Below are 16,538 nucleotides of genomic sequence, written 5' to 3' on the forward strand. Positions count from 1 at the left end.
TACATTTTTCCAAATAAACAAAGACTGATATTTTTCATTTTCCTTACAATTTCTCGTTTTACTTTATGTTTTCTGTTGTATACTTTTGACTGTATTCCAGAGATAAAACGCTTGCTAGCTTCAGCTTTGAAGCATGATTTAACTAAGTAAATTAATAACGCTTGCTGCTTTTTATTATCTTAATAAAGAATATGCATGGCTTTTTTTATTAAATTATTGAAGTCCTTTTGTGCAGATTATACAATACCTACTGTTGTTCTTAACGAATATTGTTTGAGATTAAATTTAATACATAAACAATATGTAAAACATAAATATTGTTGAATTGATTCAATTCAATTCAATTCAATTCGTCATGCATATTCCTCAAATGAAATTTTAGGCATAGGCATCGTGTTAAGCCCGTAGCTTTTCGTTGAATGTCGTGGCATATCTTGGCAATTATGGCATATGGTGTGTGTGGTGCCATAAAATTGGATTTATTATGTTCGTAAGGCAAAGCTTTTCGTGTACTGGTCATTAATATTGTGGTACAATAAATGAATAAACTTACACCGCTGATTATCTCTTGGCTGTAATAACGACTGGAGCATATCTGTAACAAAAAGTGTATTTATTTAAATCTCACCAAAAACATAAATGTAAATGTGCAGGCGCGTGCCTGTGCGGTTTCTAACAGCAAAACAACGATCTCGTGAAAGTGTTTGTGTCGACACATAGGCGCGTCCATAGATTTTTATTCTTGTATAATGTAGATAGTTCTCTTGCCATCCAACTCTCACACTGTAAAAGTATCTCTGAATAGATTTACTCTAATTTCATCAAAACCTAGTTTTATTGCTGCTACCATACTGTGCCTAAACACAATACAGTAAAAAAGGTGATAATATTACACTCGGCGCTGGCTAGCCAGTTCCTTTGCTTGAACTTGGCTTGACACGCTGCCTGACATGTGTCTAGATGTATATTTTGGACCCTAAGTTTTTAAATAGGTAATACTTAAGGTAAACTACATCAGTTGGACTTCAGGTTCAAATCCCGTATAGGGCAAATGTTAGTATGATGATGATGAGCATGAACATTTATATTACTACAATAACCGTTTCGCTAACATACTTTTATAATGCGAACAGCTAGGGACTGGAATTTGCTGCCTTCTGCTGTGTTTCCCGAACACTATAATCCGGGCATTTTCAAGGCGAGAGTGAATAGGCACTTACAGGGCACGCATGTACCATCCTATACTGCACCTCACTTAACATCAGATGCGATTGCGGTCAAATACCTTGTTCTGCATTAAGAAAAACTGTTCATTGGAGTTTAGAGAATAAGTTAAATATGTACCAGTAGTTTTATATGTTCACGGTGGACCGACGATAGTGAAGATCGCTGAAGCACCGGGATATGGGTAGCAGGCTAGGACCGTTTGTTGTGGAAATTCTTTGTCTGTTCCCAGCAGTGGGCGACCTGGCTGAAACCGAAATATATTGTGTAATGCGAATCTATCTAAATATAATATCGTTATCGCCCTTGCTTATTTTGGGGCAGTATCCGAAAAAATTGGTTCATGATTTTTATCTCGTTTATGTCGAAATGAAAATACTAATCAACCTGAAAATATGTCAGCTTTTCTCTCTTCTCGATCCAATTTTATTCCACGCAGTAGGGTTGGGCTTTTTGATGAATAAGGAGGAAAATTTCCCATTTATTTTTATTGCTGGCAGCTTAATGAGCTATGTAACAACCTTCTCGCTAAACCACAATGAAAGTAAGGAGGCGGGATCACAATTTAAAATGAAATTTTTGATTTTAGAACGCAGCAATTTAAATTTCGAATCCATTTGAATAAATCTTTGCTAACGGCTACAAACCTAAAGAGGAAACGTAAGGAACTATTAATCTCTCTACGGTAAATCCCCGTCTTGATAGTCCCCTATAAATAGCGGTACTTTTTATCTAAATAGCAATGGTATTTATCTATTAAAAGTAATCTTATAAGAGCTGAAATTCATCAAAGATTTTTTTAACATGGAGGTAATTATTTGCATATGTATTTTTGCATGGAATTTAGAATCCTAATATCTCAAAATACGTCGATAGTAAGAGCAATATTTTTTTTAACGTTCTTTTTGGGCGATAGCGCTGGCGTATAATCTACCTCGTCAATACCTTTGCGCGGAATATTAACTAGGCTGGTTTTACGACCTTAGCCTCTGGAATCATCCGAGAATTTTAAAAAAGATAGCTCCAACCCGGCTTTTCGGAGTCCAAGGATAATATTCAGGAAAGATTCCCTAACTACCTCAGCAGTTCGATATAAAAGAAAGAGGTTTTACTTTTAAAACATGGTCTCATCATCTTTATTAGATTAATTATTAACAAAACATGCAAGTTAGTGTAATGATACGGTTTCACAATTTGTTTTCAGTAAATTAACAGTCATATTTCCGTGCTTGAAAGAGGTTTTGTAAAAAATATTATTGACAGGTAACAATCTGTAAGTCTAGATATTAGCACGTCACTACCTTGTTTAATATACCACGCAATTTTGTATACCCATTCTTATAAGATACACCATACAAGAATACATGGTAAATTCAGTGAACTGCTCCTGAATCGAATGTACCTACTACTGCTATTTCTATTTTATTTATATTAACCGGCAGACAGTGGTGACTGAGTATGTTGCGGCGCTTCTTGATGACGATTTGTAAGAACTATTTATTAGTCTAAACAAATAAAGAAATTTTGACTTTGACTTTGACTTTAATAGCTCACAAGATAGGTCTCCATAATGATGTTCACTATCCGTAGTACATATTTTCATAAAAGTTATTTAAACCTTTGTTTAGTCCTGTCATTGGCTTTGCATTGGAGTGAAGTTGAATCTTAACTTCGAACTCCTGCTATGTTCTTCTGATTAATTTCGTTGCGGGTCCAATGATAGTTTAACTTCCCCCCGGCACCAAATTGAGCTTAATTGGTTGGGCTTTTATTGGCGGTCAAGCTGTAGATCCTGGCTACACAAGAGTTGCAAGTCTCGTAATGTTTCAGTATTAAAATGTACATGATTATGTCCCATTTCGTTCTTAAATCCATAAAAATATTCGTAAGTCTGTGTACCAAGAGTGTCAGAGGATAAAAAAGGTGAAATCTCCTGAATTTTAAACAGATTTCCTCACCTTTTGTGGGTCAACCCATAAAAAAGTAATCTATGAAACACCCAATTCACAATACACCCCGTTTCCAAGTTATGTAAATTGAAAACGATTTACATTAATATTTATTGGTTTTCTTAGGAGGATCTTATTTTTTGTGATGATGTTTATCCTTTTCAATGTAATCTGCTTCAAGTAACATCGACAGCACAATTCAGACTTTACATCTTGGTTGGTTGCAAAATGGCATAGGATTAGGAATATTACAATACGAATTATGATAATAATGCAGTCGGTTGGACACGTGATACGTAAGCTACGTTATTCATCATCATCATCATCATTTCAGCCATAGGACGTCCACTGCTGAACATAGGCCTCCTCCAATGCTTTCCATGTTGATCGATTGGTAGCGGCCTGCGTTCAGCGCTTCCCTGCTACCTTTACGATGTCGTCGGTCTACGTTATTTATACAGCTAAATTGGCACTGTAATTTGTAACATACCAGATAAGTCGTTCATTGTACCTACTTAACTTCTGTTATACATACACAATTATTGTTTTATCAAATGACAAAAATATGCCATTTATTTGTCTCCTGACTAGCCTTGCGTGCAGCTTGCTTGATTTTTTCATAAGACAGCTTTTTCCAGACACAAAAAGTTGCAGAGACGCGAGAATTACGTAAACTTGATATAAATGGTGAAAGAAAATTTACGATACCTTATAATACTTTTTCTGGATGTAAAGAGTTCCTTAGGGTCACATTATATTACAACGGATAAAACATATCGTGGACTTACAGCGGTTATACAAACTAAAATTTACGCGTGTCCCGGGATAAGTCTAAAAACTAACTATTGTGTTGCTTTTCTCCATTTTCTCTTGCAATCTATGAACACTGGAGTAAATTCCACTCAGTCGACATTATTTATTTAAAGCTCTGGAATTGTAAGCTCAACAAGAGATCAAAATACTCGAGTAATTTGCTGAGCAATGCAGAAACATTGTTCTTTCATTCTTTCAAGATTCATTATTTAAACAGAGCAATATTACTAGGTTTTAAAGTAGCTAACAGTAGAGATGATTGAAACTTGAGTTGGTCCCATATCAATTTGGTTAATTCTTAATGTTGTATTTTTTAGAATGTATATTTAAATGTAAGTATACATAGATGTTTTTCTCGTTATTAAGATTTATTTTGACTGACCAAAGAACTTTCACGTTCAAGATGATGAAAAAAGAGCATTAGGTAAACTTTAACTACACGATTACTTTAAAAATTTAGGACAAGACAAGCAGTCAAATATGTTTTAATATTTACAAGTTTCTACATAATTAATCGTCATGATATTTACATTTTCCAACGTATTTTGCAAAAAAGGCAAAACGTTTTTGAGCGGTTAGCATGTTTATTTCTACGAATGGCGCTCTTTACCTTTCCTCTTTCATTTGAAAATGAACGTTTTAATTAAAACAGGTCTTTATGCATTTTCCAAGTACCAGGAGGAAAGCGCTTTAATTTTATAATATCAGACGAATGTCGAAACGCGATACGGTGGTTTTACTACGTCACCATTTTTCTTCGTACCCAAATTCAAGTATGTTTCTGCTTTGTTTAAAAAAACAGAATTAGCTAAAATTTAGCTAAAAAGACTTTACCCGACTCACAAGTAGTATGGGAGACTTGAAATTTCAAGAGGGTAGAGAATTAGAGGGATCCTCTAAAGTTTAAATTTCCAACCCTCGAAAGGAAGTATCGTAAGATCGCGTTAGTTCTCGCACCGCCTGGTAAATTTTTTTTTGCATCTACATTTCTTAGACTAAAGACTAGGAAGATGCTAAAGTTAGTTAGTATTCTGTCCACTTAACTTATGCGATAATATGATAAAGCAATCTTTGAAAATAAAAATCAAAAAGACTGTGTTACTACTGTCATTTAGGTACCATCTCTCAGTCAAATTACAGAGATATTCGTACAGTCGAAACAAAACGTCTTCGTTACATTGAGATTTTCAGTTCATCCCTTAATAGACTGCCAGACAAAAATGTCTCAGCATTCTCCCATTCCGATATTTGTAATTTAAACGAAGTCTGGAGGAATCCCGGGATCCCGCGGGCTGGGATAATTGCATTCCAAATTCCAGACCTGCAGCTCTTTGCAGAGGTTATACTTATTATTGGAGGCATTCTTGACATTTGTCTTTATTTATTGTATTGTTACCTGTATTAGCATTTTACAGGCATTTTTAAAGGCAGCAGATGTGTTGTCCTGAAGTGGTAGCGGGAAAAGCTTTATTTGGGTCGTGCAAGTGCTCTGAAGAGATCCTACTCAAAATGTTTTGAGACGTTTAAATTTTGAAATTCCTTACATATCAAGAAGTCAAAATTTTGTCAGATAACTCTGCTTAACAGGATTTAGGTCTCGTAGTAAGAAACAGTGTTTATAAGTAGGTACCAAACAATTTAAAGAACTTACTTGATGTAATGTATCTGCTGAAATTCGTACAAGAGCTGCTTCCATTGTCTATTAGTTTAGTTTAGACTAAGAACAGACAAAGCCAATTTACATTTCATGAATTTCCTGAGCTTTACGTGAAGGATTTGCTTCCATTTACCGGATCCAAACATAAGACCATTGCATTTAAATTTTGAAACACTCGTAGCAACTTGTTACCAGAGTGATTTTACTACAGAAATATTTTTCGCAACAAAGCCAGTACGGCTAGCACGAAAAACTTTCGAGTTCGAATCGTTTGCGTATTTGAATCGCCATCAAAAGATTACGAAAACTACAACAGCGCCCTTTTAACGTGTTGTAAAGTGAACTAAGGCTGAGTTGCACCACCTAACTTTAACGGTAACTATGGCGATATCCGGTGCTTTTTGTACGGAGTTTGACAGATTTTTGACGTTTGTCAAAGTCAAAGTAAGATGGTGCAACCCACCCTTAGTATGAGAACTGGTTGCACGAAACTTATTTTGAGAATCAAAATTGTCACGTTATCGTTTAATTCGAAGATTGAGTATCGAATTTTGTCGAATACGCAAACGATTCGAAGACGAAAGTTGTATATGCTAGCTAGAGGCACTCAATAAAACATCTTTATTTACTACACCGTAGTGCACTCTGCTCGCTCTACATAAAGTTGGGTGTACACTGCAGTACGTATCGTAAGGCCCAGTTTACACTGCAGCGTAAACCGCAGTTTACATAAACAAACAAAAACGGTGATCCAGTCACGTCGCCGGTTTCCTGTCCTGCTCTAGCAAAATACCGCATCTAGGTCAGATATGTAGATCTAGGGACTGAAGCGTCGGCAAAGAATATGGCGACAGAGGGCTAAACTTGTGGAAAACAATCAGACGTAATGTATTGTGCATATTATTTGTATTCTGGAAAAAAATACAGATAAGCTTCATGCATTTCATGTCAATTAAAATGCTGTAGCTTCTTTTTCTTTTGATAATTCCAGATGCAGTTGCATCCTTGGGACAAAATAGTGTTAGACTGACATGACCTTTTTCGTCCGGACTGTGGTAAGAAAGTTTTATTACGTTTGTATGTTCTTCAGCCGTCATATTAATAAACTCCGCCACGTACGTATTGTAGGTAATATGTGTGATATTCTGTTGTATTCTTTTGATTAGTTTGTTTTGAAAAAAAATCATTTTAACGATTTAGTTAAATTCGTTACTCAATAACATATTAACTAACCTGCCCTAGATTCTAAGACTGAGTTGCACCGACTTACATTAACCGTAACTATGACAAACACTGGTGTAGTTTGTATGGACTTTGACAGATTTTTGACGTTAGCCAAGGTTAAAGTAAGATAGTGCAACACAGCTTAACTGTTTTTGTATGATTTACTAGCTTTCCGCCCGCGGCTTCGCCCGTGGTGAATTTTTCGGTTTTTGACACTCAGCAATAATGTGGCTTTCTATTGGTGAAAGAATTTTAAAAATCGGTTCAGTAGATCCCGAGATTACCCCTTACAATTTAACAAATATACAAACACACAAACTTTACCTCTTTTCTTTATAATATTAGTATAGTATAGATTTATGTATAAATAATTAATAGAATAACTATTTCGTAAAATGCGAGTTTCGCACGCTAGGTTCTTGCATTTTCATTCTCTGCCTAAGTTTTCAAGCTGTCAGTCTTAATCTATGTTGGATATGCATATCCGCGCTCCAAACCCAGCTTTGTTCTAGAGCTCTCCGCAATTTCTATCCACTTTGTGTAATTAGAAATGCCTTTTGAATCTTTTAACGCAGGACCGTAATAGCAGCTTAAGAATTTAAACGGGCTCTACGTTGCAACGATGTACTTAATGTTATTAACGATTGAAATTTTAAGAGATTTTTATTGTGTTAAACTTAAAAAAAATGATTATATGTTGAGGCTAAGAACAAAATACTATCCGCTCTTTCTAATGTCCTTTTAATTTTTAATGAAAATAAATTGTGTAGGTACGTATAATGGGTACATACTTTTACACACTCATTGTAAAGCATGTTGTAACTAATAAAATTTACATTGTGTGACCTTTATGTACTTTGTATCAATGCCTTATTGATCAATCCACTACCTACTACTTTTCTTTGTCTCATGCTCTATCAAAATCGTGCTCATTTGAAAGTTGCTATAGTTTATATCATACTAAGAATAGCAAAAAATGTTTCACATTCTAGATCTCAAAGCAATAAGGCTTCGATCACTGAACTGTAAAGACGGTTTCCGAACATAAAATATTTCCAAAGAGCTTCTTGATTCCTATTCTAAGGCAAATGTTTACGATTAAGCTCACAGCACAGTGCGAGAGAAGCTAACATAGCTTAGCTTATCTACGATATACATAGGCACTGTCACACCGAACTCTACATATTTTTGTGAGTGATTGTCACAGAGTATTTTGTATAGGCTTGCAACATTTCTGGATTGATTTCATCACACACTAAGGGTGGATTGCACCATCTTATTTTAACTTTAACAAATGTCAAAAGTCAAACACCGGTTATCGTAATAGTTACGGTTAAAGTAAGGTGGTGCAACTCAGAATAAAATTACCTACTAATACTCATTCTCAGTAACTATCACTGATACTCAGATCAGTATCCTGGCACAACTTATTACGCTGATGCTGAGCTGGGGACCATTTTGGAACATTGGTAAAGCCTGGTCCGTGAGCACGTAGAATCCCGTCATGTTGCTGTCGCGCTCGCACACTCACTGCGGGCGCGCGTCGCACAGTCGCGACAGCAATATAATTACGCGCGAGCGATAAGGATGAATAGCTTGGGGTCATTGGACGGGATTCTACGTGCTCACGGACCAGGCTTTACAAAGATAGCTTTAGGGTCAGGAAAATGAATAGGGTAGTGATTTTATCCTGGTTTTTGGTAGCCATACGGTAAAAATGATTTTCTGCAGAGACAGAAATTCATTCGGGAGAAGTCGCGGTCAAAAGCTAGTGGTATTTAAAATTAACTTAATAGTGCGCGGAATAGATCGCATTACCGGCACTAAAACTATCATACGATATTTTAGCATGGCTATTCGTGTCTTTACCGGCACTAAAGCCATAATAAGATATTTTAGCATAGCTAGTGTATTCTAAGCATTAGTTGATCAGCCTTAAGTATCGTAGCATTCGTATTCGTTTCCTTGCTTATCTCTTAACTTAACTACTCCGTCGCGTCGTCTAGACGGAAGCCTTAGCCTTGTGAACACTACACCCTTGGAGCACATTTGAGGATACGACCTTCTGGCTGTCCTTGTAGAGCGAATTAAGAATAGAGTATTAAATAATGTCTGGAACATTATTTCTCACTTGAAGAAATCGACTATCTTAATTTGGTATCTTCGATCTCTGATTTTCAAGAGCGAACTCGTATTTGAGTGTTACTTCTGGCTGGATATATGTATTTCGAACTATTAATTTCATTTTAGAAACCTCCTAACTATCAACATTCTACAATCATAATTTATAATAGAGAAGTCATGTCGTCGTAATTGATTTATAGTCTGCTAAATTTTATACAGTCTTTTAAACCAAAAGATATCTATTATTCCTTTAAATGTTTTCTAACTTCTACGAAGTCTCCTCAGAAATAGAATCAGATTCGTTTTAATTTCCAGAGATTCAATGGAAAATTTTGAAATACGTATTCTAAGAGCAAAGTTCTCATCATAAGACTTCATATCTTTTTAATTTGTTTTAGAAATAAACAAACAAATCGAATTTTAATATCTATCCAAATTTTCTGCCTCGTGGCAGTCCCAATAAACATTGTCACAAAATCAGAAGGTTTCTTTGATATCTTTTGTAACGGTTGACCTCTGTCAGGTCGAATTTAAAAGCAATATCAATTTCGAAAAGGTTTTCCTTTGAGTGTTATCAGTGGTTTGAATTTTGATTTGAATGAAACCGAGGTTGTTTAAAGTGGGAAATTGAAAAAGAAATTCATAACAACCAAGTCAATTATAAAAGTTTTAAAATGTTATCATCAATATTCATCATATTTAGGCTTCTAGGTGACTAGGATTGAAACAATACAAGTAATAATAATAAACTCATTATACACGGTTGTGACGTAAATTAAATAACCTAGTGGTCTAAAGCAAAAGGGTCGACGATACACTGTACACTGAGGTACCACATACCAGTATTTAAAAAAATATAATTATTATGTTAAAGGGTGTTCAAAAAGTAAAAATTTGCTAGTAGTGAATATTGAATTTCGAAACAAACTTGTTTATTAAAATTCAGTTTGTAAAAAAAAATACTGGAATCCTTAGTTAATACATAAATGTAATCAAATTTGTAACGCAAGGTACCAATTTAAAAAAATATATTTTTTGAACAACCTTGAATTTTTTTTTAAATACTGTGGTACCTCAGTGTATCTGTTACGGTCAAAGTGATAAATCTGAAAATTATGAATAATCGCCGGTTATTATGAATAATTACCGCATGATTTGGTAAATGTGATTAATATGAGGTCATTTATGTGTGTATAAAACTAAATAGGCGGCTTAGGGGTGGCCCAAGGGCCACCCCCGCCGCACCTTAACCTATTTTTCACTTTAAAACAAAATATTATGTTACAGGCATCATGGAAAAGTAATATTATGCAAGAAACTTTCCAAACTCACTATGCCAAATTATATTAATATTATGATATCAAAACGTTCAAAAGTTTGGCTGTACACGAGCACGTACACAAGATGTTGTTCTCTTTTATGCAATTTGTTAGTACTAAGGTTGAATTAATTAATAATCACTATTAAATGTGATTAATTTATCACTTTTACCACGACTGTCGGTAATTATTCATAATAGCCGGTTATTATTAATAATTTTCAATTTATCACATTAACCGTAACATATCGACCCCTTTGCTTTGGACCACTATTTACGACACAACCTGTATGTATTGTATCGTTCGTTCGTTTCAGCCAAATGTATTGTATAAATCGCCTAAAAACCTACAATAGGCTTCTAGGTGACCTATTAATTGAACTTGGCTTGACATGCTATCTTCTGTCTAGATAAGACACCTCCGACTCTAATTTTAGTTTCGTCTAAAAATTGAGTTGGGAGATAATACTTACCTTCTCCAATAGTATCAATTTCTCTAGACTAGATAAATACTTTTGTATGGCAGTAATACATATATGTAGCTAACACCAAAAAATTCGTACAACTTCCCCTCTCTGGTCCCTTTTAAGATTTATTTATGTCCTTTTCCAGATCTAAGCAGATAAGCGGTTTAGGCGAGAAAATGTTGCCAACTTAAGGTTTTACAATATTTTTGCGCTTAGTACGAGTATGTACGAGTTTAAATCCGTTGTCTGGTACCCATAGTAAGCTCTACTTAGTTTGGGTTTATGTCCATCCAATAATAGTTATATTTACAATATGTACCTATGTAGTGTGGTGTTTGGCATAATAGAATTCCAATATATTTTTTATCCACAACGAGGAATCTCTTGGCCTGTATCTCACGATAAGTGACGATCAGGCCGAAGGTGGAAGCGAGCTTCACCCGGAATCCTCAACCACGGAGGAACTGGCTACCTATCTTACCTCTAACTGGCGGAACACAACAATGCTGTTAACATTGTTGTTATGGCGACAGACTTAGGTAAGATGGTGTTAGCTAGTCAGGCGGACTTAGAACAACCGAACTGAACAACAACCAAACCGAACAGAAAAATCTGCCCCCACTCGGAAACGAACCCGGGACCTCTGCGTCTGAAGCAGGTGGTCTTACCACTAGACCATAGAGGTGGTGTATTATTTATTTCGTTAAATAATTTCAGATCCCAATTTGATACTGTGATTGATACATGGGTTATAATGCCAAAATATCCACACACACAGCACAGCAATTGAAATTAGTTTGTATATATTTGGAGAACCGTTTAACGACAGATTAAGAAATTGGCGTTCTTCCATGGCAACTATAATAACCTTGAATCGCTATTAAAAGCGGTCTAATCGACGATTAACGTGCATCGGTGCATCCAAGGCGAGGTTTTGTACCAGGAGCGTATAATTTTCAAGGATATCTGATTTATTTTTATATCAAGGTTAATCTTTATTTATTCCAAAGTTGAGAAAGGTGAGCTAAAAATGATAAGGTAAACCTCATCAATTGACTTACTTTTTATCTATCTCAGATTACTGTTGATTCAAAGCTTACGAGTATAATGAGTTTGTAAGACCAAAGTGATATCTGGGGGCACGGCAGTGCCCCCACCAAGTCGAGCAAAAAAGCGGCACGGCCGTACCATCCTTTTCTCGAAGCAATTCAGGCCATTTTCGACCGCCTGTAACTTCGTTGTGGATAAAACTAGAAGGCTGAATTTTCATTAGCTATGCAGGCATTGTAAAGACACGGTATATTTAAAATTTCATTCAATTTGAACCAGTAGTTCAAGAATTATAACGGGTCAAAGTTACTTAATTTTGTCACTCACTGACTCACTGACTGACTCACCGATCATCAAAATTCTAAGGCACTTCTAGCAGACCTAGAAGCTTCAAATTTGGAATATAAGTAGTGTTTGGTGTATGAATCAAGGAAAAACTAAAATATTTGGGGGCACGGTAGTGCAACCGCCAAGTCGAGTAAAATTTTTCAATTTCGGTCCAGTTTTCTAGATACATAACTGCTGTCTACAAAATACAAAAAGAAATGAGATTTGGGGGCACGGTAGTGCAACCGCCAAGTCGAGTAAAATTTTTCAATTTCGGTCCAGTTTTCTAGATACATAACTGCTGTCTACAAAATACAAAAAGAAATGAGATCCCATCAAAAACAATACTTGTAAAAAAAACCAAGTCTCGCAACTCAGTTGTTCTACGGTAAAAAGTTGTGAGATCCATGTAATACCAAGTCCAGGCCAGGAAATCTTTAACGTTTTACATAAATATATTGACTTGGCCATCGCATGAAAACACGTGTAAATTAAATTATTTAGTGCGATGGCCAAGTCAATAATTTATGTAAAACGTTAAAGATTTCCTGGCCTGGACTTGGTATTACATGGATCTCACAACTTTTTACCGTAGAACAACTGAGTTGCGAGACTTGGTTTTTTTTACAAGTATTGTTTTTGATGGGATTTTTCTTTTAGAATAATGTGCTTTAAAAAATATTCTTCTTCTTCTTTTCTTGTCGACAACAAACCTACACAGTGTTAGCCCAAAACTCCGCCACAAGAGTGGCGTTGTCAGTAGCACTCATCAAATCCTCCTGAGTGCAGTTGCTTGGTTACTCAGGGCATGACATCAGGTGCTTCATCGACTGGGGAACAAAACCGCACCTGCACTCCATTTTTAAGCCATTCAAGAATCCCCACCTGACCAGATTGTCCCTACTACGGCCAACCTGCGTCCGAAGTCTATTTAAAGACTTCCAGGTAAGCCAGGGGAGCTCATGTCCAGGTGGAGGACTCTTAGACATGGGGACAAAAGGGCAGGGGAGATCAGCTCTCTCGCGCCATAACCTGCATCTCTCTTTAATTTGACCGATCGTCATGAAGGAGAGGGGACACACTTTTTACGAAATTGCTTCGGCTTTTTAGCCTTTGAGGCACAGGGTCGTAATTGAAAAGTGGGTACCGTGTGTCACTCAGCATGGCCGATTTCTCGGAGGAGGCCGCGACGGCTCTGCGGATCTCTGGGGGCGCTATTCCAGCCAGCGGATACAGCATTTGTACCGGTTAAAATTATTGGTAATGGTAATAGATAACGATAGTTGCAACGCCAAACTTTCAGTTGGCAAAGCTTTTGAAAAAAGCTCCTATATGTATAAAGTAGCTTTAAGCGACACTGTGGAAATGTTTCCTTTAAACAATTACTAAATCTATTTATTTATATGAATACCTATGTAAGGAGTACTGTCTAAAAAGAAAAGTCTTACAATTAATTTAGAATTTAAATTTATTTAATTAATAAGTGTCATAAATTGAGTGAAACAAAATATTTATGCCTAATATGGAATGATGAATTGTATCCAACTTTCTATAAGAGAACGAATTCTATGAAATTGGAACTTTTTAAATTTATTTTAACATTTGTACGGAATATTTTATTAAATTAATATCGAATGTATTCAAAATTTATAAAATTTTTCTAATATTTCTCTCATAGTAAGTTTGTAGTCTTAAGAATAATAAAACACTGTTTCTAAATAATTGAGTTATTTTTTTCTAACGTAGTAAGTATATTATTTATTTTCCAATATAAGGACACATCCATACCGAGTGTTAAGAAAATTTAATTTTACTGATGGATGTAATATAAAGTTTACGATGTGTGATTATTAATATTTGGCAACCATTATATATTTTCTGTATGCTTGTGTCCCTACAGTACGAAATCTATTAAATATATGAAACTTTAAAAAGATAAAAATTTAAAAATTGTAACAGTATTTTTGCCTAGTATTTGGAATGTGTTTACAAATGTTAAGATTAAAGTTTCTAGACTTCCAATAACGTCGAATTAAATATTTTAAACGAAAATTTTCACTAATTAATACAGATTTGTTATGAAATTGTGATATTATAAAAAATTGAAATATAGCTAATCACGACAAAGTGCAATGCATTACGAGTGTATAGTTCAAAAATGCGCAAAAGCGTTCATAAAAATGTTTTCACGACATCGAAACTGCATAAAAAAGTATATCTACCACGTTTGAGCGCACGACACCAAAACTTTAATAAACATTAATCTTAACACACCGAAATTATACATCTACTCAAAATGATAGTTTTAGTTTAGATTCCGTTCATCACAGAAGTTCTCAATGTCAGAAAGCTCAGCATCAAGCGACGTAGCCTTCTTTATAATAATTTCACTTTTGTTCCTTAGTTGATCGACTGTATTTCATTGTTACTTAATAAAATCGCTTTGGTATGGATCACAAGTCAGGTCAAGAGGCTCACTAAATTTTGGTAGACAAAGGACTTGGTTCGGAGGTTCCAGACTAAAATATCTCAAACTATTATTCCAACTTATTTATACTTCTACTAAAATAACTTTAATACAGTTTTGATTAATTAATTTACAAGATAAGATAAATTTCACGAATAGCTTGTGCCAGATATACAGGGTGTTAGGTAAATGGGTATATGAGCGGACACTAGCCCATGTTAACATGGTCACATAAATGGTAAGGTGAAGTCAGAAAATTGATATCTTCATTTTAATTATTTTAATTTTCATATAAATCGGATTTTATAAAATTTATTTTGTATGAAAATTTAAAAAAATAAAATGATGATATCAAATTTCTGACTTCACCATACCATTTATATGACCATGTTAACATGGGCTAGTGTCGGCTCATATACCCATTTACCTAACACCCTGTAGTTTTGGAAATATTGTTAGTCGGCATCTCCGAATCAAGTAATTGAACAACAAAATTTATTATTAATCTGTTTTGAATTTGAATAAATTACTCTATGGACTATTTAACCGACGAATTATCGAAGTATCAGAGAGTCAGCCTCTTGGTTAATATTATGTATGGAAGGTATTCATGAAGGCTTTCTTACGAGTAGACAAGGATGAGATCTACAGACGGGTGACGTATTTACATATGCCTTAATATACTTAAGTCTACACCTAAGTACAAAAGTAGTATAGGCACAAGAAATTTCATAATCAAAGTGTGCACTCACTATTATTTGCGCTATAGTGCAGATACAGTCGGCTACCGGAGTTATTGGCTGAACGATTCTTGATCATTGTATTTTTTTTTCTTTTAATAGTCTAGATATTGCAAAGAAAAGATCCACGTGCAAATGACATCTTTTCTCTTCACCAATCTTTGTATTTCGAGGAAATCTAGACTATAATTACTTCAATTCAACATTAATATACACTATAGTACAAGTTTTCGTCCAGCCAGTAATTCTTCAAATTGAGACAAATCCACATTTAGCAAAAATGACTCTAGTACAACACCATGTTCATGTTTTATTTTTCTAGTCAATTTGCACTCTACATAGGCAAACACAGACATTTTCTATTATATTTCTGTGCAGTACACCCTGTATCATTTATTTCTGGGCACTATTTTTTCATTTCCGCTCAGTGTGAATATGCCTTTATGTATTTTAACAGTCCAATCCAATGAATGAATAATATTTATTAATTTCAATACTAGAAATCTGTAAAATGTTGACAAGGTTTTCACCAACTTCACAAATTTTAAGTACTGACCATTTATGAAATATACTTATTGAGTAAAATTTTAAAATCTAATTTAATATATCAACCATTTTCAATAAATACTAATATAGTAAATCCAATGAATGCATTTCGTACCACGAGAGCGGCTTCAAACGATATTCAAAAAGTCGGTTCTTTAAAAAGATTACATAACTATTGTTAAAAATTCTAAATTTTAGAGTTAGTTATTTTAAAATGTGTTATTATAATTTAAATTTAAGTTAGGACTGTTATACAATTCCGTGACGAACGCGACTCGCTCCATAGATTCACCGTTACACGTAGATTAGACACTCACAAGCTAGCTCGTTCTAGACATCAAGGTACAAACTATGGTAGTGTTGGAAAAATATCAGAAAGTTTCTCTCTCTTTACAGGTAACTGGTTTATTCATAATTCAACTGCTATAGATCAGAGTGAGTGAGTGAGTTTGATCCGAGCAATCCGAGCGTCATTATTGTTGTGTGCGTATGCACTCATGGATAATTTAGTGTGTACAGATAACACACAAACATTAACGGTGTGGCGCGTTTTCTTGGATAAAAAGGTCTATACTGCGTTTAGTAGGCCTTATAAAATAGTAGATGCATGTTACTTACTTATCGATTTTGGA

At 34.9% G+C, this 16,538-nt stretch overlaps 1 protein-coding gene across 1 annotated transcript in view; it reads right to left on the reverse strand.

Moving 5' to 3' along the window:
- Positions 1-16,538, reverse strand: part of LOC135074746 (uncharacterized) — a 113,226-nt gene that overhangs the window by 13,214 nt on the left and 83,474 nt on the right. The window contains exon 2 of the mRNA XM_063969116.1: positions 554-595. Within this exon, the coding sequence (XP_063825186.1) occupies positions 554-593 (40 nt within the window). The 5' untranslated portion in view covers positions 594-595. The remainder of the gene's footprint in view (positions 1-553; positions 596-16,538) is intronic.

This window comes from Ostrinia nubilalis, chromosome 9, assembly GCF_963855985.1.
Source record: "Ostrinia nubilalis chromosome 9, ilOstNubi1.1, whole genome shotgun sequence".
Lineage (NCBI taxonomy): Eukaryota > Metazoa > Arthropoda > Insecta > Lepidoptera > Crambidae > Ostrinia > Ostrinia nubilalis.